Raw genomic sequence first — 16096 nt, forward strand, 5'->3', positions numbered from 1 at the left:
TTGATTTCAGAGGGCTCTGTCTCTGTGGAGTGATTGATTGACTGGTAAAAGACCTGAGGCTTCCTGCAAACTCTGAGCTGTTAAAAAGGGACACTACCAATTTTTAACCATCGCCCGTCTGGCTCTAGCTACATCCAGTGTTTGGCTTGCCTCAGCCTTGCCCTGAATTTGCTGGAGCACTCCTGGATTTGCAGTGAGAAAGGAAATGGGGGGGCCCTTTGCCAACACTTCATGTTCAAGTTCCATTTCAAAACAGGCGGGTGGAGGGTTAATAAATCACTAGCTGTTTCAGTGAATAGCTGATTGATTGTTCCAGCTCCTTATCGCTGTCTTTAACCCCTTGTGCAAGGTGTTTATAACACACGCTGCTCATGCCCATGACCCGCTGAGAACAGCTGTTTGTCACTATGTTAATGTCCCATTTAGGGAGGTTAATAAAAGTGTAGCTAACCTACTAGATGTATTACGATAGCACATGAAAGACCAAGAGTGGGAGCCTGTTATGGGATCCTCATCAGGCCAGGCGCTGTACACACATCCAGCGAAACCATCCCTGCCCAGCAGTGCTCTCACTTGGAATATAGAGTGGGAGGGGAACCTGGGGCACAAAGGGGGAAGGGACTTGCCCCAGGTTACACAGGGAGTCTGTAGCAGAGTGGGGACTTGAATCCTGATCCTACAAGGCCCAGGTTAGTGTCCTAACCACTGAGCCAACCTTCCCCTGTGGAGGCTTTTGAATTGTGGTGCATGTCTCAGATGGGTGTTAGGGTGTTTTTGTTTTCCTTAGGGTCCAAAGTTCACTGTTTGAAGTAGTTGGGTGTGTGTGTGAGAGAGAGAGAGAGAGAGACTAGAGCTAGTGAGAATACTTATCTGGGATGTGTGTGTACGTAGCCGACGTGAGCACGTGTGTGGATAGGTGGGGTGTGTGTATGTACGTGTGTGGATAGCTGGCGTGTGTGGATATACCTATGTAATGGGTGGAGCATGGCCATGTGCGTGTATATATGTATACACAGCTAGTGTGAGAGCATGCACATGTGTGTACTTCACTTTCCTCACCCAGCAGAAAGGGCCGGTAACGGGTGTGTAATGGGGGTGTTTGTGGTATGGAATCCTTCTCCTCAATGCACGTCATTGCAGGAAGCCCTGTGTTAAGGCTCCATCTCACAGCCGTGCAGACATGCGCACTAGGATGGCAGCGTCAAGCCTCGAGCTGCTAAATGTCTATTGAAGGGGGTTGTTAATGATCAACTGTACAGAGCAGAGCACATGTGAGTCACACTGTAACCTCCCCCCCGCCCCCCGGCTTGGGGCTTGGTCATCGGGGCACCCTCAGGAGTCAGTGCTGCTCTTATGAGTCAGGACTCTGCCAAAGCCTCTAACTTACCCGCTAACAACATGGCAGCTATAGCGGCTCACTGCCCTAGAATGTGTTTGGTTAGTCTGAAAGTTATTGTGGCTTGAAGAGTAAGTGCAGAGAAGGGAGAGGGAAATGGAGCTGTGGTTAAAATACAGGCCGGGGAGTCAGCACTCCTACGTTCATTCCTAGTGGCACCAGGGGAGCGAGGAGTGGGAATGGGGACTGCTGGGTTCTCTTCCCAGCTTGGGAGGGGATGTGCGAGTGGCAGCAATTTGTGGTTAGAGCATGAGATTAGGTATCAGGGCTGTGAGGTCTAGTGGTCAGAGCAGGGGGATTGGGAGCCAGGACTCCTGAGTTCTCTTGCCATCTTTGGGATCGCGGTCTAAGCACAGCAGCAGGAAGAAGGGTTGTCTTGTGGGTAAGTCACACAGGCCTGTGGTCAGTTCCTTGCTCTGCCACAGGCTTCTTACATGGCCTGGGGCTACACAGTCCTCCTCTCGGCATCTGTTTCCCCATTGGTGAAACGGGGAGAAGAATCCTTCTTTTGTCTAGGGAGAGTGTAAAGTCTTGGGGGCAGGAACGGTTTGATATGACTGAGAAGCCATGATCTTGGGGAGGAAGGGGGGGTGCATGATGTGGGGGCGCAATCTTTGTTGGAGAATGTCTATGTAACAGGGTCCCCAATTTCATTGGGGGCCACCCAGTGAGTGAATGGGAATCTGTGCAATGGGGGATCACCAATCTTGGTCAGGGCTGCGATGGGCTAGTGTAATACTGATCGTACAGGAAACCCCACTCCCCCACGTGCCGCCTCAGCCTTGTGACTGATGGGGGAGCATGTTACGTCAGCGTTCTACCTCCCAGTAATAATGATAAGCCAGGAATGAACTGGCTGGTCCGGCCAGACATTCCAGCACCGTGATGCAGGAGCGTTGACGACCTGGTGGAGAGCTTTTCAATAACTGAATCACTGTTAAAGGAAGCTGTGCAGCTGTAGGAAGTGGGAGACCTGGAACTGTTTTATCGACAGCTTTGTTGACACCCAGAAGGGTGTAAGTGAAGGTGTGAATTTTAACCAATACAGTTCTGCTGGTTTAGCCTCACGTGTGTTGTCTGGTTAAAAAGGATGTTGAAAAATCAGAGGGTGTGGAGAAGAGCCACAAAAATGACCCAAGGGCTGTAGAAAACGCCTGCCAGTGAGAGCAGAAAGACAATCAAGAGGTGACTTGCTCCCAGTGTAAAGCGCCTTCACAGGGGGAAAAATCCCAGATACTAAAGGGCTCTTCAGCGGAGAAAGGCAGAACAAGCCCCGATGGCTGGAAGTTAAAGCCAGACATGCTGTAATTAGAAATAAGGCAGCAATGCTTCCCTGTGAAGGTAGTTAACCACTGGAAGTGGTGGAGTCTCAGTCTCCTGGTGTCTCCAAGTCCGGTCTGGCTGCCTCGCTAGAAGATGCTTTAGCCAGTCATGAGTTATTGGGCTCAGTACATGGGGAACAAGTGGGTGAAACTCTCTGGTCTGGGATATGCAGGTTAGATGAGATGATCTTATGGTCCCTTGAATGCTGTGAAGCTAGACACACTTGTTCTAGTATGAGGGACTTTTTTCAGGTTAGTTAATGTCACTTCGGAAGGGGTTTAAGCTAAAACCTAAAATGCCACTCTTGTGTGGAGTGTCCCCATGGGGATTCTACAGATGTGACTGGACTGATAAACTATAACTGGTAAAATATTTCCTGCGCGGATAAGGCCTGAGGAACAGGGTGCAGGTGGTGAAGAGACAGGAAGTGCTGTCTACAGTGGTTAGAGCAGGGCATGCTGGGAGGCTGGACTCTTGGGTTCTCTGGGAGGTGTCTACAGAAGGCAGAGTGGTAGTGAGGACTCCTGAGTTTTATTTACAATTCTCTCTTCTGCACTGTCAGCTACAACACACAGATGCTGCTGCCATTAACAATCACTCTAGAGAGGTTTACCATCCACGGATGGACCTTGGGCGTATCAGTTTTCGCTGCCCCATGCCTCCGTTTACACTGACTGTTTCCCTTCCCCTAATGGATATACTGCTAGGCTGCAAAGGGCTCTGATTCTCCGCTAAAAAGGAGCTGGAGGAGTTCAAAGTGTTGGTTAGCAACGTTTGTCCTTCAGTGCGCAAGGTAATGGGGGTAAAGCAAGCTGGTTTTGTGAAACTAACACACCTTATTTTTATATAGCATCAGTGATGCAAACAGTGTCTCCGGCCCAGGGCCTCTGAGCTACGTAGGCAGCTGACTCCCCTGGGGGAGGATCTGGGCTTCGGTGAGAGAAGTGGAAGAGAACACGGAGTGAGTGAGTGAGAGAACAAAGGTGGAGGGGAAGTGTGGCCTAGTGGCCAGGCCCCTGGCCTGAAATGCAAGAAACCTGGCTCCAGTTCCCAACTCAGCTATCGACTTTCTCTGTGACCTTGGGCAAGTCCCTTCCCCTCTCTGTGCCTCTGCTTCCCTATTTTGTTGGGCCTTGCACAGACCCCGCCAGTGATTGGGGCCCCATTGTGCCAGGCTGCAGAGACACACAGTGAGACACAGTCCCTGCCCTGGAGAGCTCACAGCCTGAATGGACAAAGGGTGCACTATTCAGAGGGGCAACCTGCAGCCCAGAGGGGAGAAATGACTTCCTTAAGGTCATGCAGGGAGTCAGTGGTACAGCCGGGAATCGAACCCAGGTCGCAGACTAGTGCCCTAACCAACTGCAGATGTCCTGCATCCTAACTCAGCTGCATAAGCATATGGCTGTCCTTTGCTGGAGCTGCCAACGTGGGAGATTTTAGCAATGTTCCCCAGGCACAGGCAGGGCTGTGGTTTGCTCTGCATTTGCCAGCAGGCCGACGGCTTCACGCCCCTCCTGACCTCAGAGAGCCACTCATTAACATGCTGCATGGTGCCCGGGGGGTGGGTGTTGGGTGTGCCCGACGCCCAAGCGTCCTGTCATCTTCTCAGCGCCTGCTGCCCAAATCCACAGCCTGGCACAGACACCAGGGACTGAGAGGCACCTACTGGCCTGGCTGGAGGAGGAGAACTGATCAGAGGGCTTGTGGCTGCAGTTAGTAACTCGGCTGTGAAGGAGATGTAGAACTTGTCTAAATGGGAAAGTTGCAGCAGCTTCACTTAGGGAAAGTGTTACCAGTTATCCAGCTCTAGTTACTCCAGCATAACCCCATGGGGGTGGATGTACGGATGGTTAGCATGCTGGCCTGGGACTTAAGAGACCCACGTTCAATGGCTTGCCTTCTTATGAGATGTAGGGCAAGTCACTTAGCCACTCCGTGCCTCAGTTTCCCCCACCTGTACAATAGGGATAAGAGCATTGTGCTACACACAGGGATGTTGTGAGGATGAAGGCATTAAAATGGGTGAGGTGCTTAGATATTACAGAGATGGGGTCAGCTAAGGACACTAGTAAATCTTGTCTCTCCACAAAACTACGTGTATGTAAGTAAGCACACAGTTATCCCCAGGGTGCAATGTTCCACTGATGGGCTCTCTGCATTCTGGGGTTTTTCACATGGTGGATCTTTGGATCTCCCATGAGTCTTCTCCAGCTATCCCATAATGCATCTGGTTTTCATGAGCCAGTGCTGTTTTCAAACAGCTACCAGCTTAGTTTCAAACTGCAAAGAGAAAGCATCGCAATCTGGGCAGCCATAACCGCTAGGGGTTGTACCAGTACAATGATATCAACTAAACAAATCACACCCTAGCCGACATAATTATATGTACCAGGACACAGGCTGGGTGGAGACCATGCCTTCTGTTGATAGAAGAATGGCTTTTTGGGGGTTAGCTTAAATCCCTTCCCTGGAGACTGAAACTAAACCAAAAAAGAAAAGGAGGACTTGTGGCACCTTAGAGACTAATCAATTTATTTGAGCATAAGCTTTCATGAGCTACAGCTCACCTCATCAGATGCATTCAGTGGAAAATACAGTGGGGAGATTTATATACACAGACAACATGAAACAATGGGTGTTACGATACACACTGTAACGAGAGTGATCAGGTAAGGTGAACTATTACCAGCAGGAGAGCGGGGGGGGGGGGGACTTTTTGTAGTGACAATCAAGGTGGGCCATTTCCAGCAGTTGACAAGAACATCTGAGGAACAGTCCGGGGGGAGGGGGGAATAAACATAGGGAAATAGTTTTACTTCGTGTAATGACACATCCACTACCAGTCTTTATTCAAGCCTAAATTAATTGTATCCAGTTTTGCAAATTAATTCCAATTCAGCAGTCTCTCATTGGAGTCTTTTTGAAGTTTTTTTGTTGAAGAATTGCCACTTTTGCCTTTAGGTCTGTAATCGAGTGACCAAAGAGATTGAAGTGTTCTCCAACTGGTTTTTGAATGTTACAATTCTTGAAGTCTGATTTGTGTCTATTTATTCTTTTACGTGGAGACTGTCCAGTTTGACCAATGTACATGGCAGAGGGGCATTGCTGGCACATGACGGCATATATCACATTGGTGGATGTGCAGGTGAACGAGCCTCTGATAGTGTGGCTGATGTGATTAGGCCCTATGATGGTGTCCCCTGAATAGATATGTGGACACAGTTGGCAACGGGCTTTGTTGCAAGGATAGGTTCCTGGGTTACTGGTTCTGTTGTGTGGTTGCTGGTGAGTATTTGCTTCAGGTTGGGCAGCTGTCTGTAAGCAAGGACGGGCCTCTCTCCCAAGATCTGTGAGAGTGATGGGTCATCCTTCAGGATAGGTTGTAGATCCTTGATGATGCGTTGGAGAGGTTTAGTTGGGGGCTGAAGGTGATGGTTAGTGGCGTTCTGCTATTTTCTTTGTTGGGTCTGTCCTGTAGTAGGTAACTTCTGGGTACTCTTCTGGCTCTGTCAATCTGTTTCTTCACTTCAGCAGGTGGGTACTGTAGTTGTAAGAACGCTTGATAGAGATCTTGTAGGTGTTTGTCTCTGTCTGAGGGGTTGGAGCAAATGCGGTTGTATCGTAGAGCTTGGCTGCAGACAATGGATCGTGTAGTGTGGTCTGGATGAAAGCTGGAGGCATGTAGGTAGGCATAGCGGTCAGTAGGTTTCTGGTATAGGGTGGTGTTTATGTGACCATCGCTTATTAGCACTGTAGTGTCCAGGAAGTGGATCTCTTGTGTGGACTGGTCCAGGCTGAGGTTGATGGTGGGATGGAAATTGTTGAAATCACGGTGGAATTCCTCAAGGGCTTCTTTTCCATGGGTCCAGATGATGAAGATGTCATCAATGTAGCGCAAGTAGAGTAGGGGCATTAGGGGATGAGAGCTGAGGAAGCGTTGTCCTAAGTCATCCATAAAAATGTTGGCATACTGTGGGGCCATGCGGGTACCCATAGCAGTGCCACTGATTTGAGGGTATACATTGTCCCCAAATGTAAAATGATTCCAATTTCCCCTCTGATCCCACTGAGGGTTGCCAAAAGAAACTACACCATTTGCTCAAGAAACTCCCTGAAAAAGCACAAGAACAAATCTGCACAGACCATAACCCTGGAACCCCGACCAGGGGTATTCTATCTGCTACCCAAGATCCATAAACCTGGAAATCCTGGACGCCCCATCATCTCAGGCATTGGTACCCTGACAGCAGGATTGTCTGGCTATGTAGACTCCCTCCTCAGGCCCTACGCTACCAGCACTCCCAGCTATCTTCAAAACACCACAGACTTACTGAGGAAACTACAATCCATCGGTGATCTTCCAGAAAACACCATCCTGGCCACTATGGATGTAGAAGCCCTCTACACCAACATTCCACACAGAGATGGACTACACGCCGTCAGGAACAGTATCCCCGATAATGTCACGGCAAACCTGGTGGCTGAACTTTGACTTTGTCCTCACCCATAACTATTTCACATTTTAAAATCAAGGTGGGATGTATTTCGAACAGATCTGCTCTGGTTTGAATAGGAATTATTTCAGTGAAGCTCTTTGGCATGTGTTATGCAGGAGGTCAGACCAGAAATATGATCGCAGTGGTCCCTTCTGGCCTTAGGATCTATGAATCTAATGTTGCCCCCTCCCCATTGCCCCCTTGTGCCTCCTAATGCTACCCCTGCCACCCCTGTACTCCCCCCCAGACAGCTGGGTTGAATTCAAAATAAGACCGTCCACATGGTCCTTTGAAATGGGTTTAACTACACTGCTGTAAATTCACTCTTTTAAGCTTAAACTGGTGTAACTGTCTACCAATAATGCACACACACCAAAATACAGATGGATCTCTGCAGGTCCCTCGGGGCCATACTGTAATACTACTAATAATGCACACACACCAAAATACGGATGGATCTTGGCAGGCCCCTCTGGGCAGTACTGTAATACTACCAGTAATGCGCACACCAAAATACAGATGGATCTCGGCAGGCCCCTCTGGGTGGTACGGTAATACTACTAATAATGCGCACGCAAAAATATGGACAGATCTTGGCAGGCCCCTCTGGGGTCTTGCTCTGAGAGAGGGAGTGAGTGCTCGGGCAGGAGACATCCCAGTGACTGGAGCAGCCAGAGTCAAAGTTTAATCTGTCTCCTGCATGGCCAACAGAGTTGTTCCCTGAATGCCAGCAGCCTAGCCCTCCACTAGCTCTGTCCCTCCTGGTGCTTCCCTGCTGCCACCTGCCCTTGCCCCTCCCAGTGCTGCTGGGCCCTCCATAGTGCTGCCCCCCCCCCAGCACCTGAGAAAAAGACTTAGGGTTACAGTGGATAATCAGCTGAACATGAGCCCTTAGTGTGACACCTTAGCAAAAAGGGGGGTAACGCAATCCTGGGCTGTATAAATGGGGAATCTGGAGCAGGAGGAATCTGTTGCTTTTGGATTTGGCTCTGGTGCCACCTGCTGGAACAGAGTGTCCAGTCCTGGGGCCCACACCTGGAGAAGCTTGTGGTAAATCGAGAGGGTCGGAAGGGAGCCACGAGAGATTAAGCGATTGGGAGATACATGTACCAAAGAGAAGGTTAAGGGGTGACTGGTCACAGTCTATAGGAACCGATGTGGGGAACAGAAATGTGATCACAGAGGGCTCTTCAATTTGGCAGACAAAGGTCTAACGAGATCCAGGGGCTAGACAAAGTCAGTCTGGAAATAAAGTGCAAACATATAACTGCGGGGAATTACCTCTTGGGACACCTGACCCAGGGTGGGGTGGATCCTCACTCTGGCAATTGGAACTCCAGATGGGAGGCTTTTCTGACAGATCTGCTCTGGTTCAAACAGGGAATTAATGCGGGGATGCTCCATGGTCTGTGCTAGACAGGAGGTTGGACCTGATGATCACAATGGTCCCATTTGCCCATGGAACCTATGAATCTAATGCTGCTCCCTCCTCATTGCCTCCATGCCTCTTAATGCTGCCCCAGCCCCCATCTCATGCCCCCCCACCTCCTAATTCTATGTCTCTGGTCCCTTCTTTTGCATCCCAGCACCTCCTGCTCCTATCCCCCCTAGTCTTCCAGATCTACTCTGTAGGGAGCGTCCTTGTGTGCGTGGCTGAAGCAGAGAGGCGGTTTCTTTTCTCTTTCTGGCGCCGGTTCCTCCGTGACTCAGCTGGCACCTGTCCCAACGTGCCCGGGCACTGGCCGTCCCTCCTATCGCCCCACTGGGGAGCTGGACTCCTCCCAGTGCTAGGTGTTCCTGCAGAACATGGGGGAATAGAACCCAGGTGTCCTGACTTCCAGCTTCCTCATTGTTCTAACACACTAGATCCTACTGCCTGCCTCGAGCTGGGGAGAGAACCCAGGAGTCCTGGCTCCCAGTCCCTGCTCCCCACTGTTCTAACCCCTAGATCCCTGCCGTTCACAGTCCTGGTGCTGGAACTCTGGAGTAGGGTCTTGTTGTGGGAATGGAGGTGCGGGGCTGGATGGGCGTCAGGACTCCTGGGATCGATCGCCAGCTCAGGGGTGCGGGGGTGGTGTCCAGTGGTAGGTGCAGGGAGGGCTGGATTGCAGTATGCTGGCCAGTAGATCTGAGTCACTGCTGCTCTCTACTGGCTGGCATCGGGCCTGCTCAGCTGTGTGTCATCAGCCCCGTATTGCTCGCGGCGTGTGGCAATTGTCCATTAGCTAAAGATGCAGGATTTTGGCAGCAGGAGGAGCTGAGCTGTCTCCTCGCTGCCGCTGCGAAGTGCTGAGTGGCCTCACAATGCCAAGCAGCGTTATTATTAGACATTGGTGGGACGGGCACGAGCTCCACTAGGGGGTGTATTATCAATGGGGGCTCACGTGTCGTAGCTTGTGTCGGCCAAGCTCCTTGCCTCCCCCAGAGCTCCTTGCCTCCCTCCATCCCCCAGCAGCTGCCTCGGGCCACCCTCCCAGCCCCTGTTAGATCAGGGACATCCCTCCCCCCAGGGGTGCTACGTGCCCCTCCCACTTCCATAGGAGGGTTCCCTATTCTTCCCCCCATGTCAGTGACTGTGTGTGCCCTTGGTCCCACCCCCCATGCCGGTGGCTCTGTGTGCCCCCAGTCCCGCCTCCCCACCAGTGGCTCTGCGTGTGCCCCCAGTCCCGCCCCCCGGCCAGCGGCTCTGCATGTGCCCCCAGTCCTCCCCTCGCCCACCAGCGGCTCTTTTTGTACCCCCAGTCCCGCCAGCCATACCCTCCATTCTCCTCAGTGGCACGCAGAGTGCCCCCTTACTCCTTCTCCTCATGCAATGGGCTCTGTATGTCCCATCCCCCCATTCCAGGATCTCCTATTATCCTTGTCAGGGTTCTGTGTGCCACCCATGTCCCGCTCCCTCCCTTACTCCGATCCCACATTCTCCCCCCACGCCAGAGGCAGAGGGCAGGCCCACATTCCTCCCCCCCGCCACCCTCCCCCACTTATTATTTGTCTGGGCGATGTCACTCGGGTGTTGGGGCGTCTCCGGGTTACACTCCATAACACTCCATGGGTGTTATGCTGGAAGCGTTAATAGGTGCTCTCGACCAGTGCTTTGCTCTGCAGACAATTGCGGAGGTGCTCGGCGCTGTGGCTGTGCAGAGGCTCAATGGGTCCCCCCGTTTCCCCTTCCGGTTTCCCGATTTGCTCCAGAATCCATCGGATTCTGGCCCGTGATGCCTCAACCATTCCCTGAAACGCTGGAAGCGATCGGCTGCGGTGCTTATAACTTGTAGCCTGGCCCACAGACCGACCCAGAAATGCTAACCGAGTGTCAGGGCCTTCGTGAGCTGGGCTGGGGTTATGGTACTGCCCCCAGGCCCCAGCCAAGAGCACGGCTCCATTATCTCGTGTGCGTTATTTGGAGTATTACGGTAGATACTAACAGGCCCAGCTGAGATCAGGGCCCCATTACAGCATGTAGAAAAGGAGTACTTGTGGCACCTTAGAGACTAACCAATTTATTTGAGCATGAGCTTTCGTGAGCTACAGCTCACTTCATCAGATGTTTACCGTGGAAACTGCAGCAGACTTTATATACACACAGAAATCATGAAACAATACCTCCTCCCACCCCACTGTCCTGCTGGTAATAGCTTATCTAAAGTGATCAACAGGTGGGCCATTTCCAGCACAAATCCAGGTTTTCTCACCCTCCACCCCCCCACACAAATTCACTCTCCTGAGCAGGAGAGTGAATTTGTGTGGGGGGGTGGAGGGTGAGAAAACCTGGATTTGTGCTGGAAATGGCCCACCTGTTGATCACTTTAGATAAGCTATTACCAGCAGGACAGTGGGGTGGGAGGAGGTATTGTTTCATGATTTCTGTGTGTATATAAAGTCTGCTGCAGTTTCCACGGTAAACATCTGATGAAGTGAGCTGTAGCTCACGAAAGCTCATGCTCAAATAAATTGGTTAGTCTCTAAGGTGCCACAAGTACTCCTTTTCTTTTTGCGAATACAGACTAACACGGCTGTTCCTCTGAAACCTGTCATTACAGCATGTGTGTTTCTATTAAGGCCACTGTAGCACATCAGGGGTGTGCATTATTGGTACTATTACGGTAGCACCTACAGACCTCAACTGAGTTTGTCCCCCGTTATGTCATGCACGTTATTGCTAGGATTACGGTAGTGCCTGGAGGCCCCAGCTGAGCTTGGAACACTGTGATCCTGTGAGCCCAACTAGCCTGGTATCCCCCCACCCTCCCTGCTACCCCCAATCACAGCAGGGGCCCACCCAGCCTGGTATCCCCCCACCCTCCCTGCTACCCCCAATCACAGCAGGGGCCCACCCAGCCTGGTATCCCCCCACCCTCCCTGCTACCCCCAATCACAGCAGGGGCCCGCCCAGCCTGGTATCCCCCCCACCCTCCCTGCTACCCACGGTCAGACTGAGGGCCCACCCAGCCTGGTATCCCCCCCACCCTCCCTGCTACCCACGGTCAGACCCAGGGCCCGCCCAGCCTGGTATCCCCCCACCCTCCCTGCTACCCACAGTCAGACTGAGGGCCCGCCCAGCCTGGTATCCCCCCCCAACCCTCCCTGCTACCCACGGTCAGACCCAGGGCCCATCCGTTTGGTAAGGTCTGTCACTCTGTAGCTGGGAGCCTAGGAGCTGGTGGGTGGGGGCCTGTGACCGGGCTGTGGGAGGCAGATCTGCCAGCCTGGCAGCCTGCCCTGTCTGTGTCCAGCACTGTCCCTGTGCCAGGCTCGCTGAGGGAGGAATGCAGCAATGCAGGTTCTCCCAGGCACATCCAGGTCAGACCACACCCTCCACGCTGCTTAAACTAGACGTTGTTGCCGTCACTGTGCCCAGGTGGGAAAGAAAAGTGTGAAGACCCAAGACTCCTTCTGGCTCCTGCAGTAGCTGAGGACGGTATCCGGGAGTCCCGACTCTCAGCCTACCTGCTTTAACCCACTAGACTCCACTCCCCCCTCCCACAGCTGGGATAGAACCCAGGAGTCCTGGCTCCCAGCTCCCCTGATCCAATCACAAGACCCCACTCTCCTGTCAAAGCAAGGATCATGAGTTTTGGTTTGTTGTTGTAGGGTTGCCTGCAGTGGTCTGTGCACACCCAGAGATTTCCCATCTGGCCACTGTTGGGTGTCCCACGTCTGCAATGAGTTTGGCGGGTCTCAGCTGTGTTCCTCGTGATACCGGTGCTCTCCTGAAACTGGCACTCGCTTCTCTCCTCACCCTCAGTCTCCGTGGCGAGAGTGGGGGCTGAAATGACCTCAGAGTCAGACACTCTCTCGCCACTTCAGGCGAACTATCTCAGTCCCTGTCCTGGGCCGAGGGGGCATGGCATGATGGGGCATGCCCTGATCACACCGTGCCTCGGGATGCTGCAGAGAGGCGGGGGAAGGGGCACCTGAGGCAGGTGAACAAGTTGGTGCGTAGCAACCACAAGTGCCTAATTGGAGACAATCTTGAAAAGTTGCAACATCTTAAATCGCTTTTCTGTTGTGCTTGCTGCTGTGAGCAGGCAGGGAGCCTGGACTCCTGGGTTCTGTGCCTGGCTCTGGAAGGGGTGTGGGTCTAGGGGTTAGAGCAGGGGGCGCTGGGAGTCAGGACTCCTGGGTTCTATTCCCGGATCTGGGAGGGGAGTAGGGTCTGATGACTGGTGGGAGGGTGATTTATACAGCCCTGCCTGCAGGCCCAGCGTTTAATGCACATCTGCAGACCCCCTCCCTGGGCCATGCAGGAACAGCACCGGACCAGCGTGTCCACGGAGGCTCCGGCCAGGCTGCTACTCGCCAGTTAACTTCTTTGCCTGCTCCGTGCAGTCGCTAGGAGTGGGTGGCAGGCTTATGAGCCGGTGCCGGAATCCTGAACTCAGCAAGTCTCTTGCGGCTTCAATCCAGTCCCCGGCTGGGCCATCTAGGTGCCTCCCCCGTTGCCCAACATCTTGCAAAATGCCTTTGCTCTGTGGAAGGAATAATCGGGCTTCAAAACGCCTGCCAGAAGCCAGTTAGCAGGGCCCATGTAATGCCTCTTCCCTGGGGATTATCCTGCTTTGTTTATATCATCGTATATAGTCCATCGAGGCCATGGCTAGGAAAGTTGTGGGGTCTAGTGGACAGGGCACTGGAGAGGGAGTCAGGACTCCTGGGTTCTAGTCCTGGCTCTGGAAGGGGAGTGTGGTCTAGTGGGTTACAGCCTGGGGATGGGTGTCAGGCCTCCCGGGGTACACCTGCACAGCAATCTGAAGCCCGTAGCCGGGAGTCTTAAAGCCCAGGTCTGCTCACTCGGGCTCGCGCCATGGCACTAAAACTAGCCGTGCTGGTGCTGTGAAGCGATAGAGGCGGGCGGGCTGAGATGTGCTGCTGCAGGTTGCTGCTAGGGTGACCAGACAGCAAGTGTGAAAAATTGGGATGGGGGTGGGGGGAATAGGCGCCGATATAGGACAAACCCCCAAATAGTGGGACTGTCCCTATAAAATCGGGACAGCTGGTCCCCGTAGTTGCTGCTGGCTGCAGGCAAACCCCTAGAGTCTGGTCCCAGCTCCGCCACAGACGGGCTGTGTGACCTTGGGCAAGCCCCTTCCCCTCTCAGGGCCTTTGTTTCTATTGCCACCCATGTCTGTCTTGGCTGTAAGAGCTTTGGGGCAGGGACTGTCCCACACTGTTGGGTCTGTGCAGCACCTGGCGCAATGTGGCCCCGTTGAGCCAGGCGCTGCACAGACCCTGACTGAGATCAGGGCCCCATTGAGCCAGGCGCTGCACAGACCCTGACCGAGATCAGGGCCCCATTGAGCCGGGCACTGCACAGACCCTGACCGAGATCAGGGCCCCATTGAGCCAGGCACTGCACAGACCCTGACCGAGATCAAGGGCCTGCATCATGCCAGGTGCTGCACAGGTTGTAACTGAGATTGGGCCCCCATTGTGATGAAGGCTGTACAGACTCTGACCCCCATTGTTCTGGGTGCTGCTGCACTGACCCTGACTGAGATCAGGGCCCCCACTCTGCCAGGCACTGCACAGACACATGAGAGAAAGTCCCTGCCCAAAGAGCTCACAGTCTAACTAGACAAAGGAAGGCTTGTTTGCCACATTTTACAGGTTCAGGAGCTGAGTCCCAGAGAGCCAAATCTCCAACTGATGGAGATGGACACGGCTCCACTGGTCAGTGAAGTCACAACCATTTACACCAGCTGAGGATCAGTGCAGAGCGATTCATTGACTTGCCAAGGCACATGGGGAGTCAATGCTGGAGCTGGAATTAGCCTCAGCCTAGTGCCTTAGCCACAATGCCAGCTTTCCTCTTTCAGATTGTTGATACACCCAAGAGGCCTGACTTGCAGACACCCCTACCCCCACCCCCATGCTCTAACCCATTAGAACCCACTCCCCTCCCAGAGTCAGGGATAGAACCCTGGAGGCCTGACTCCCATTCCTATTCCTGGGTTCAAGCCACTAGCCCACCCCTCTGTCTCCAGGCCGTTCCCCTCATTTGCAAAGCCCCTGGGTAGCGCTGGGGCAGCAGCTGCTGCCCAGACTGAGGTCTCTCTGTGTGTCTCCCTGTCCAGCCACCCCGTTCGTCACCAAGGTGAAGGAGATGTGCCTGCGCCGGGAGGACTTTGAGATTCTGAAGGTCATCGGGCGAGGGGCCTTTGGCGAGGTGAGCGCTGCCAGCCATCCCTGCTTGGACTCACGAGGGGCTAGTGGTCCTCAGTTTTGGCCATAGTCACGGGTGCAGTGCTGGGCACAGCACCACCTGCTGCCCCTGCTGTGTCCTGCTAAATGCAGTATCACCTTTTGTCACTGGGTGGGGCTGACCTATTGGAGACCTGCAGGGTGCAATACCATCTCCTGTCACAAGGTGGTGCTGGAGCTCTTGCTGGGTGCAGTACTGCCTACTGTCACTGGGAGGCTGGGGAGGTCCTGGGGCAGGTGGGCTGCAGGTAGCAGAGGGAAGACCAGGGAGTGGGGCTGTAGCAGGTTATTCCCACAGGGAGAGAGGGTAGGGCTCCATGCAGCCATGGTCCCTCCCTGCTGCCCCTGCAGCTATTTTGGGGCCAATTCAGACTGGCTCCTGGAGGTCCCCTCTCTGATCCCATGCTCTGGCCACCAGGTGGCAGTGGTGAGGCTGCGGAACAGCGAGAAGGTTTATGCCATGAAGATACTGCACAAGTGGGAGATGCTGAAGAGAGCGGAGGTACCTAACCCTAATCCTGCCCCCAGATTCCCCCCCTGCACGCTCACTACCCATGGTCCCCTCCCTCCCATCCCACAGATTCCCTGCCTCGTGGCAGTGAACAATGGCAGGTATCCCATTTTCAGGCTGGATGGGCCCATGGGTCTGATCTGGAATGGCAGGGGATTGGGGAGGGATACCGGTATGGATGGGCCCATGGGTCTGTCCAGAACAGAAGTGGGTGGGGGGAGACTGCGCTGGATGGGCCCTTTGCCCCAGTGCTGCAGCACTTTCTGCAGTGCCCTTGCTATGACAGAGCCCTGCAACCTCCCTGCCCTGGGGTGCATCCCCTGAGGCCTCACCATCTCCCTGCAATCCCCTTGCAGACAGCCTGCTTCCGGGAGGAGAGGGACGTACTGGTGAAAGGGGACAGGCAGTGGATCACTGCCCTGCACTACGCCTTCCAGGATGAGCAGTACCTGGTAAGACTCTCCTCTGGGGGGGGGGCACTGAATTGCAAGGGGATCCTTGGTCCCTCAAGCACCATCTCCTTGCTCCCATGGACCAGGAGACCCTTTCCTGGTGGAAGCGGCTGCACAGGCCTGGGTTAAATCCTGCTCTGGCTGCATCCGGAGGAAAATGTTAGGAGGTATGCATCTGGTTGCCAGCAGGTGGCGCTGTGGGAGCTGGGCATTG

The 16096-nt window shown here is 53.6% G+C and overlaps 1 protein-coding gene across 4 annotated transcripts in view; it reads left to right on the top strand.

Moving 5' to 3' along the window:
• CDC42BPG (CDC42 binding protein kinase gamma) overlaps positions 1 to 16096 on the top strand; it is a 65148-nt gene that overhangs the window by 16281 nt on the left and 32771 nt on the right. For all 4 annotated transcript variants that reach the window (XM_073351939.1, XM_073351941.1, XM_073351940.1 and 1 more), the window contains exons 2-4: positions 14793 to 14884; positions 15338 to 15421; positions 15787 to 15882. In XM_073351939.1, the coding sequence (XP_073208040.1) occupies positions 14793 to 14884; positions 15338 to 15421; positions 15787 to 15882 (272 nt within the window). The remainder of the gene's footprint in view (positions 1 to 14792; positions 14885 to 15337; positions 15422 to 15786; positions 15883 to 16096) is intronic.

This window comes from Lepidochelys kempii, chromosome 7 (assembly GCF_965140265.1).
Source record: "Lepidochelys kempii isolate rLepKem1 chromosome 7, rLepKem1.hap2, whole genome shotgun sequence".
Classification (NCBI taxonomy): Eukaryota; Metazoa; Chordata; order Testudines; family Cheloniidae; genus Lepidochelys; species Lepidochelys kempii.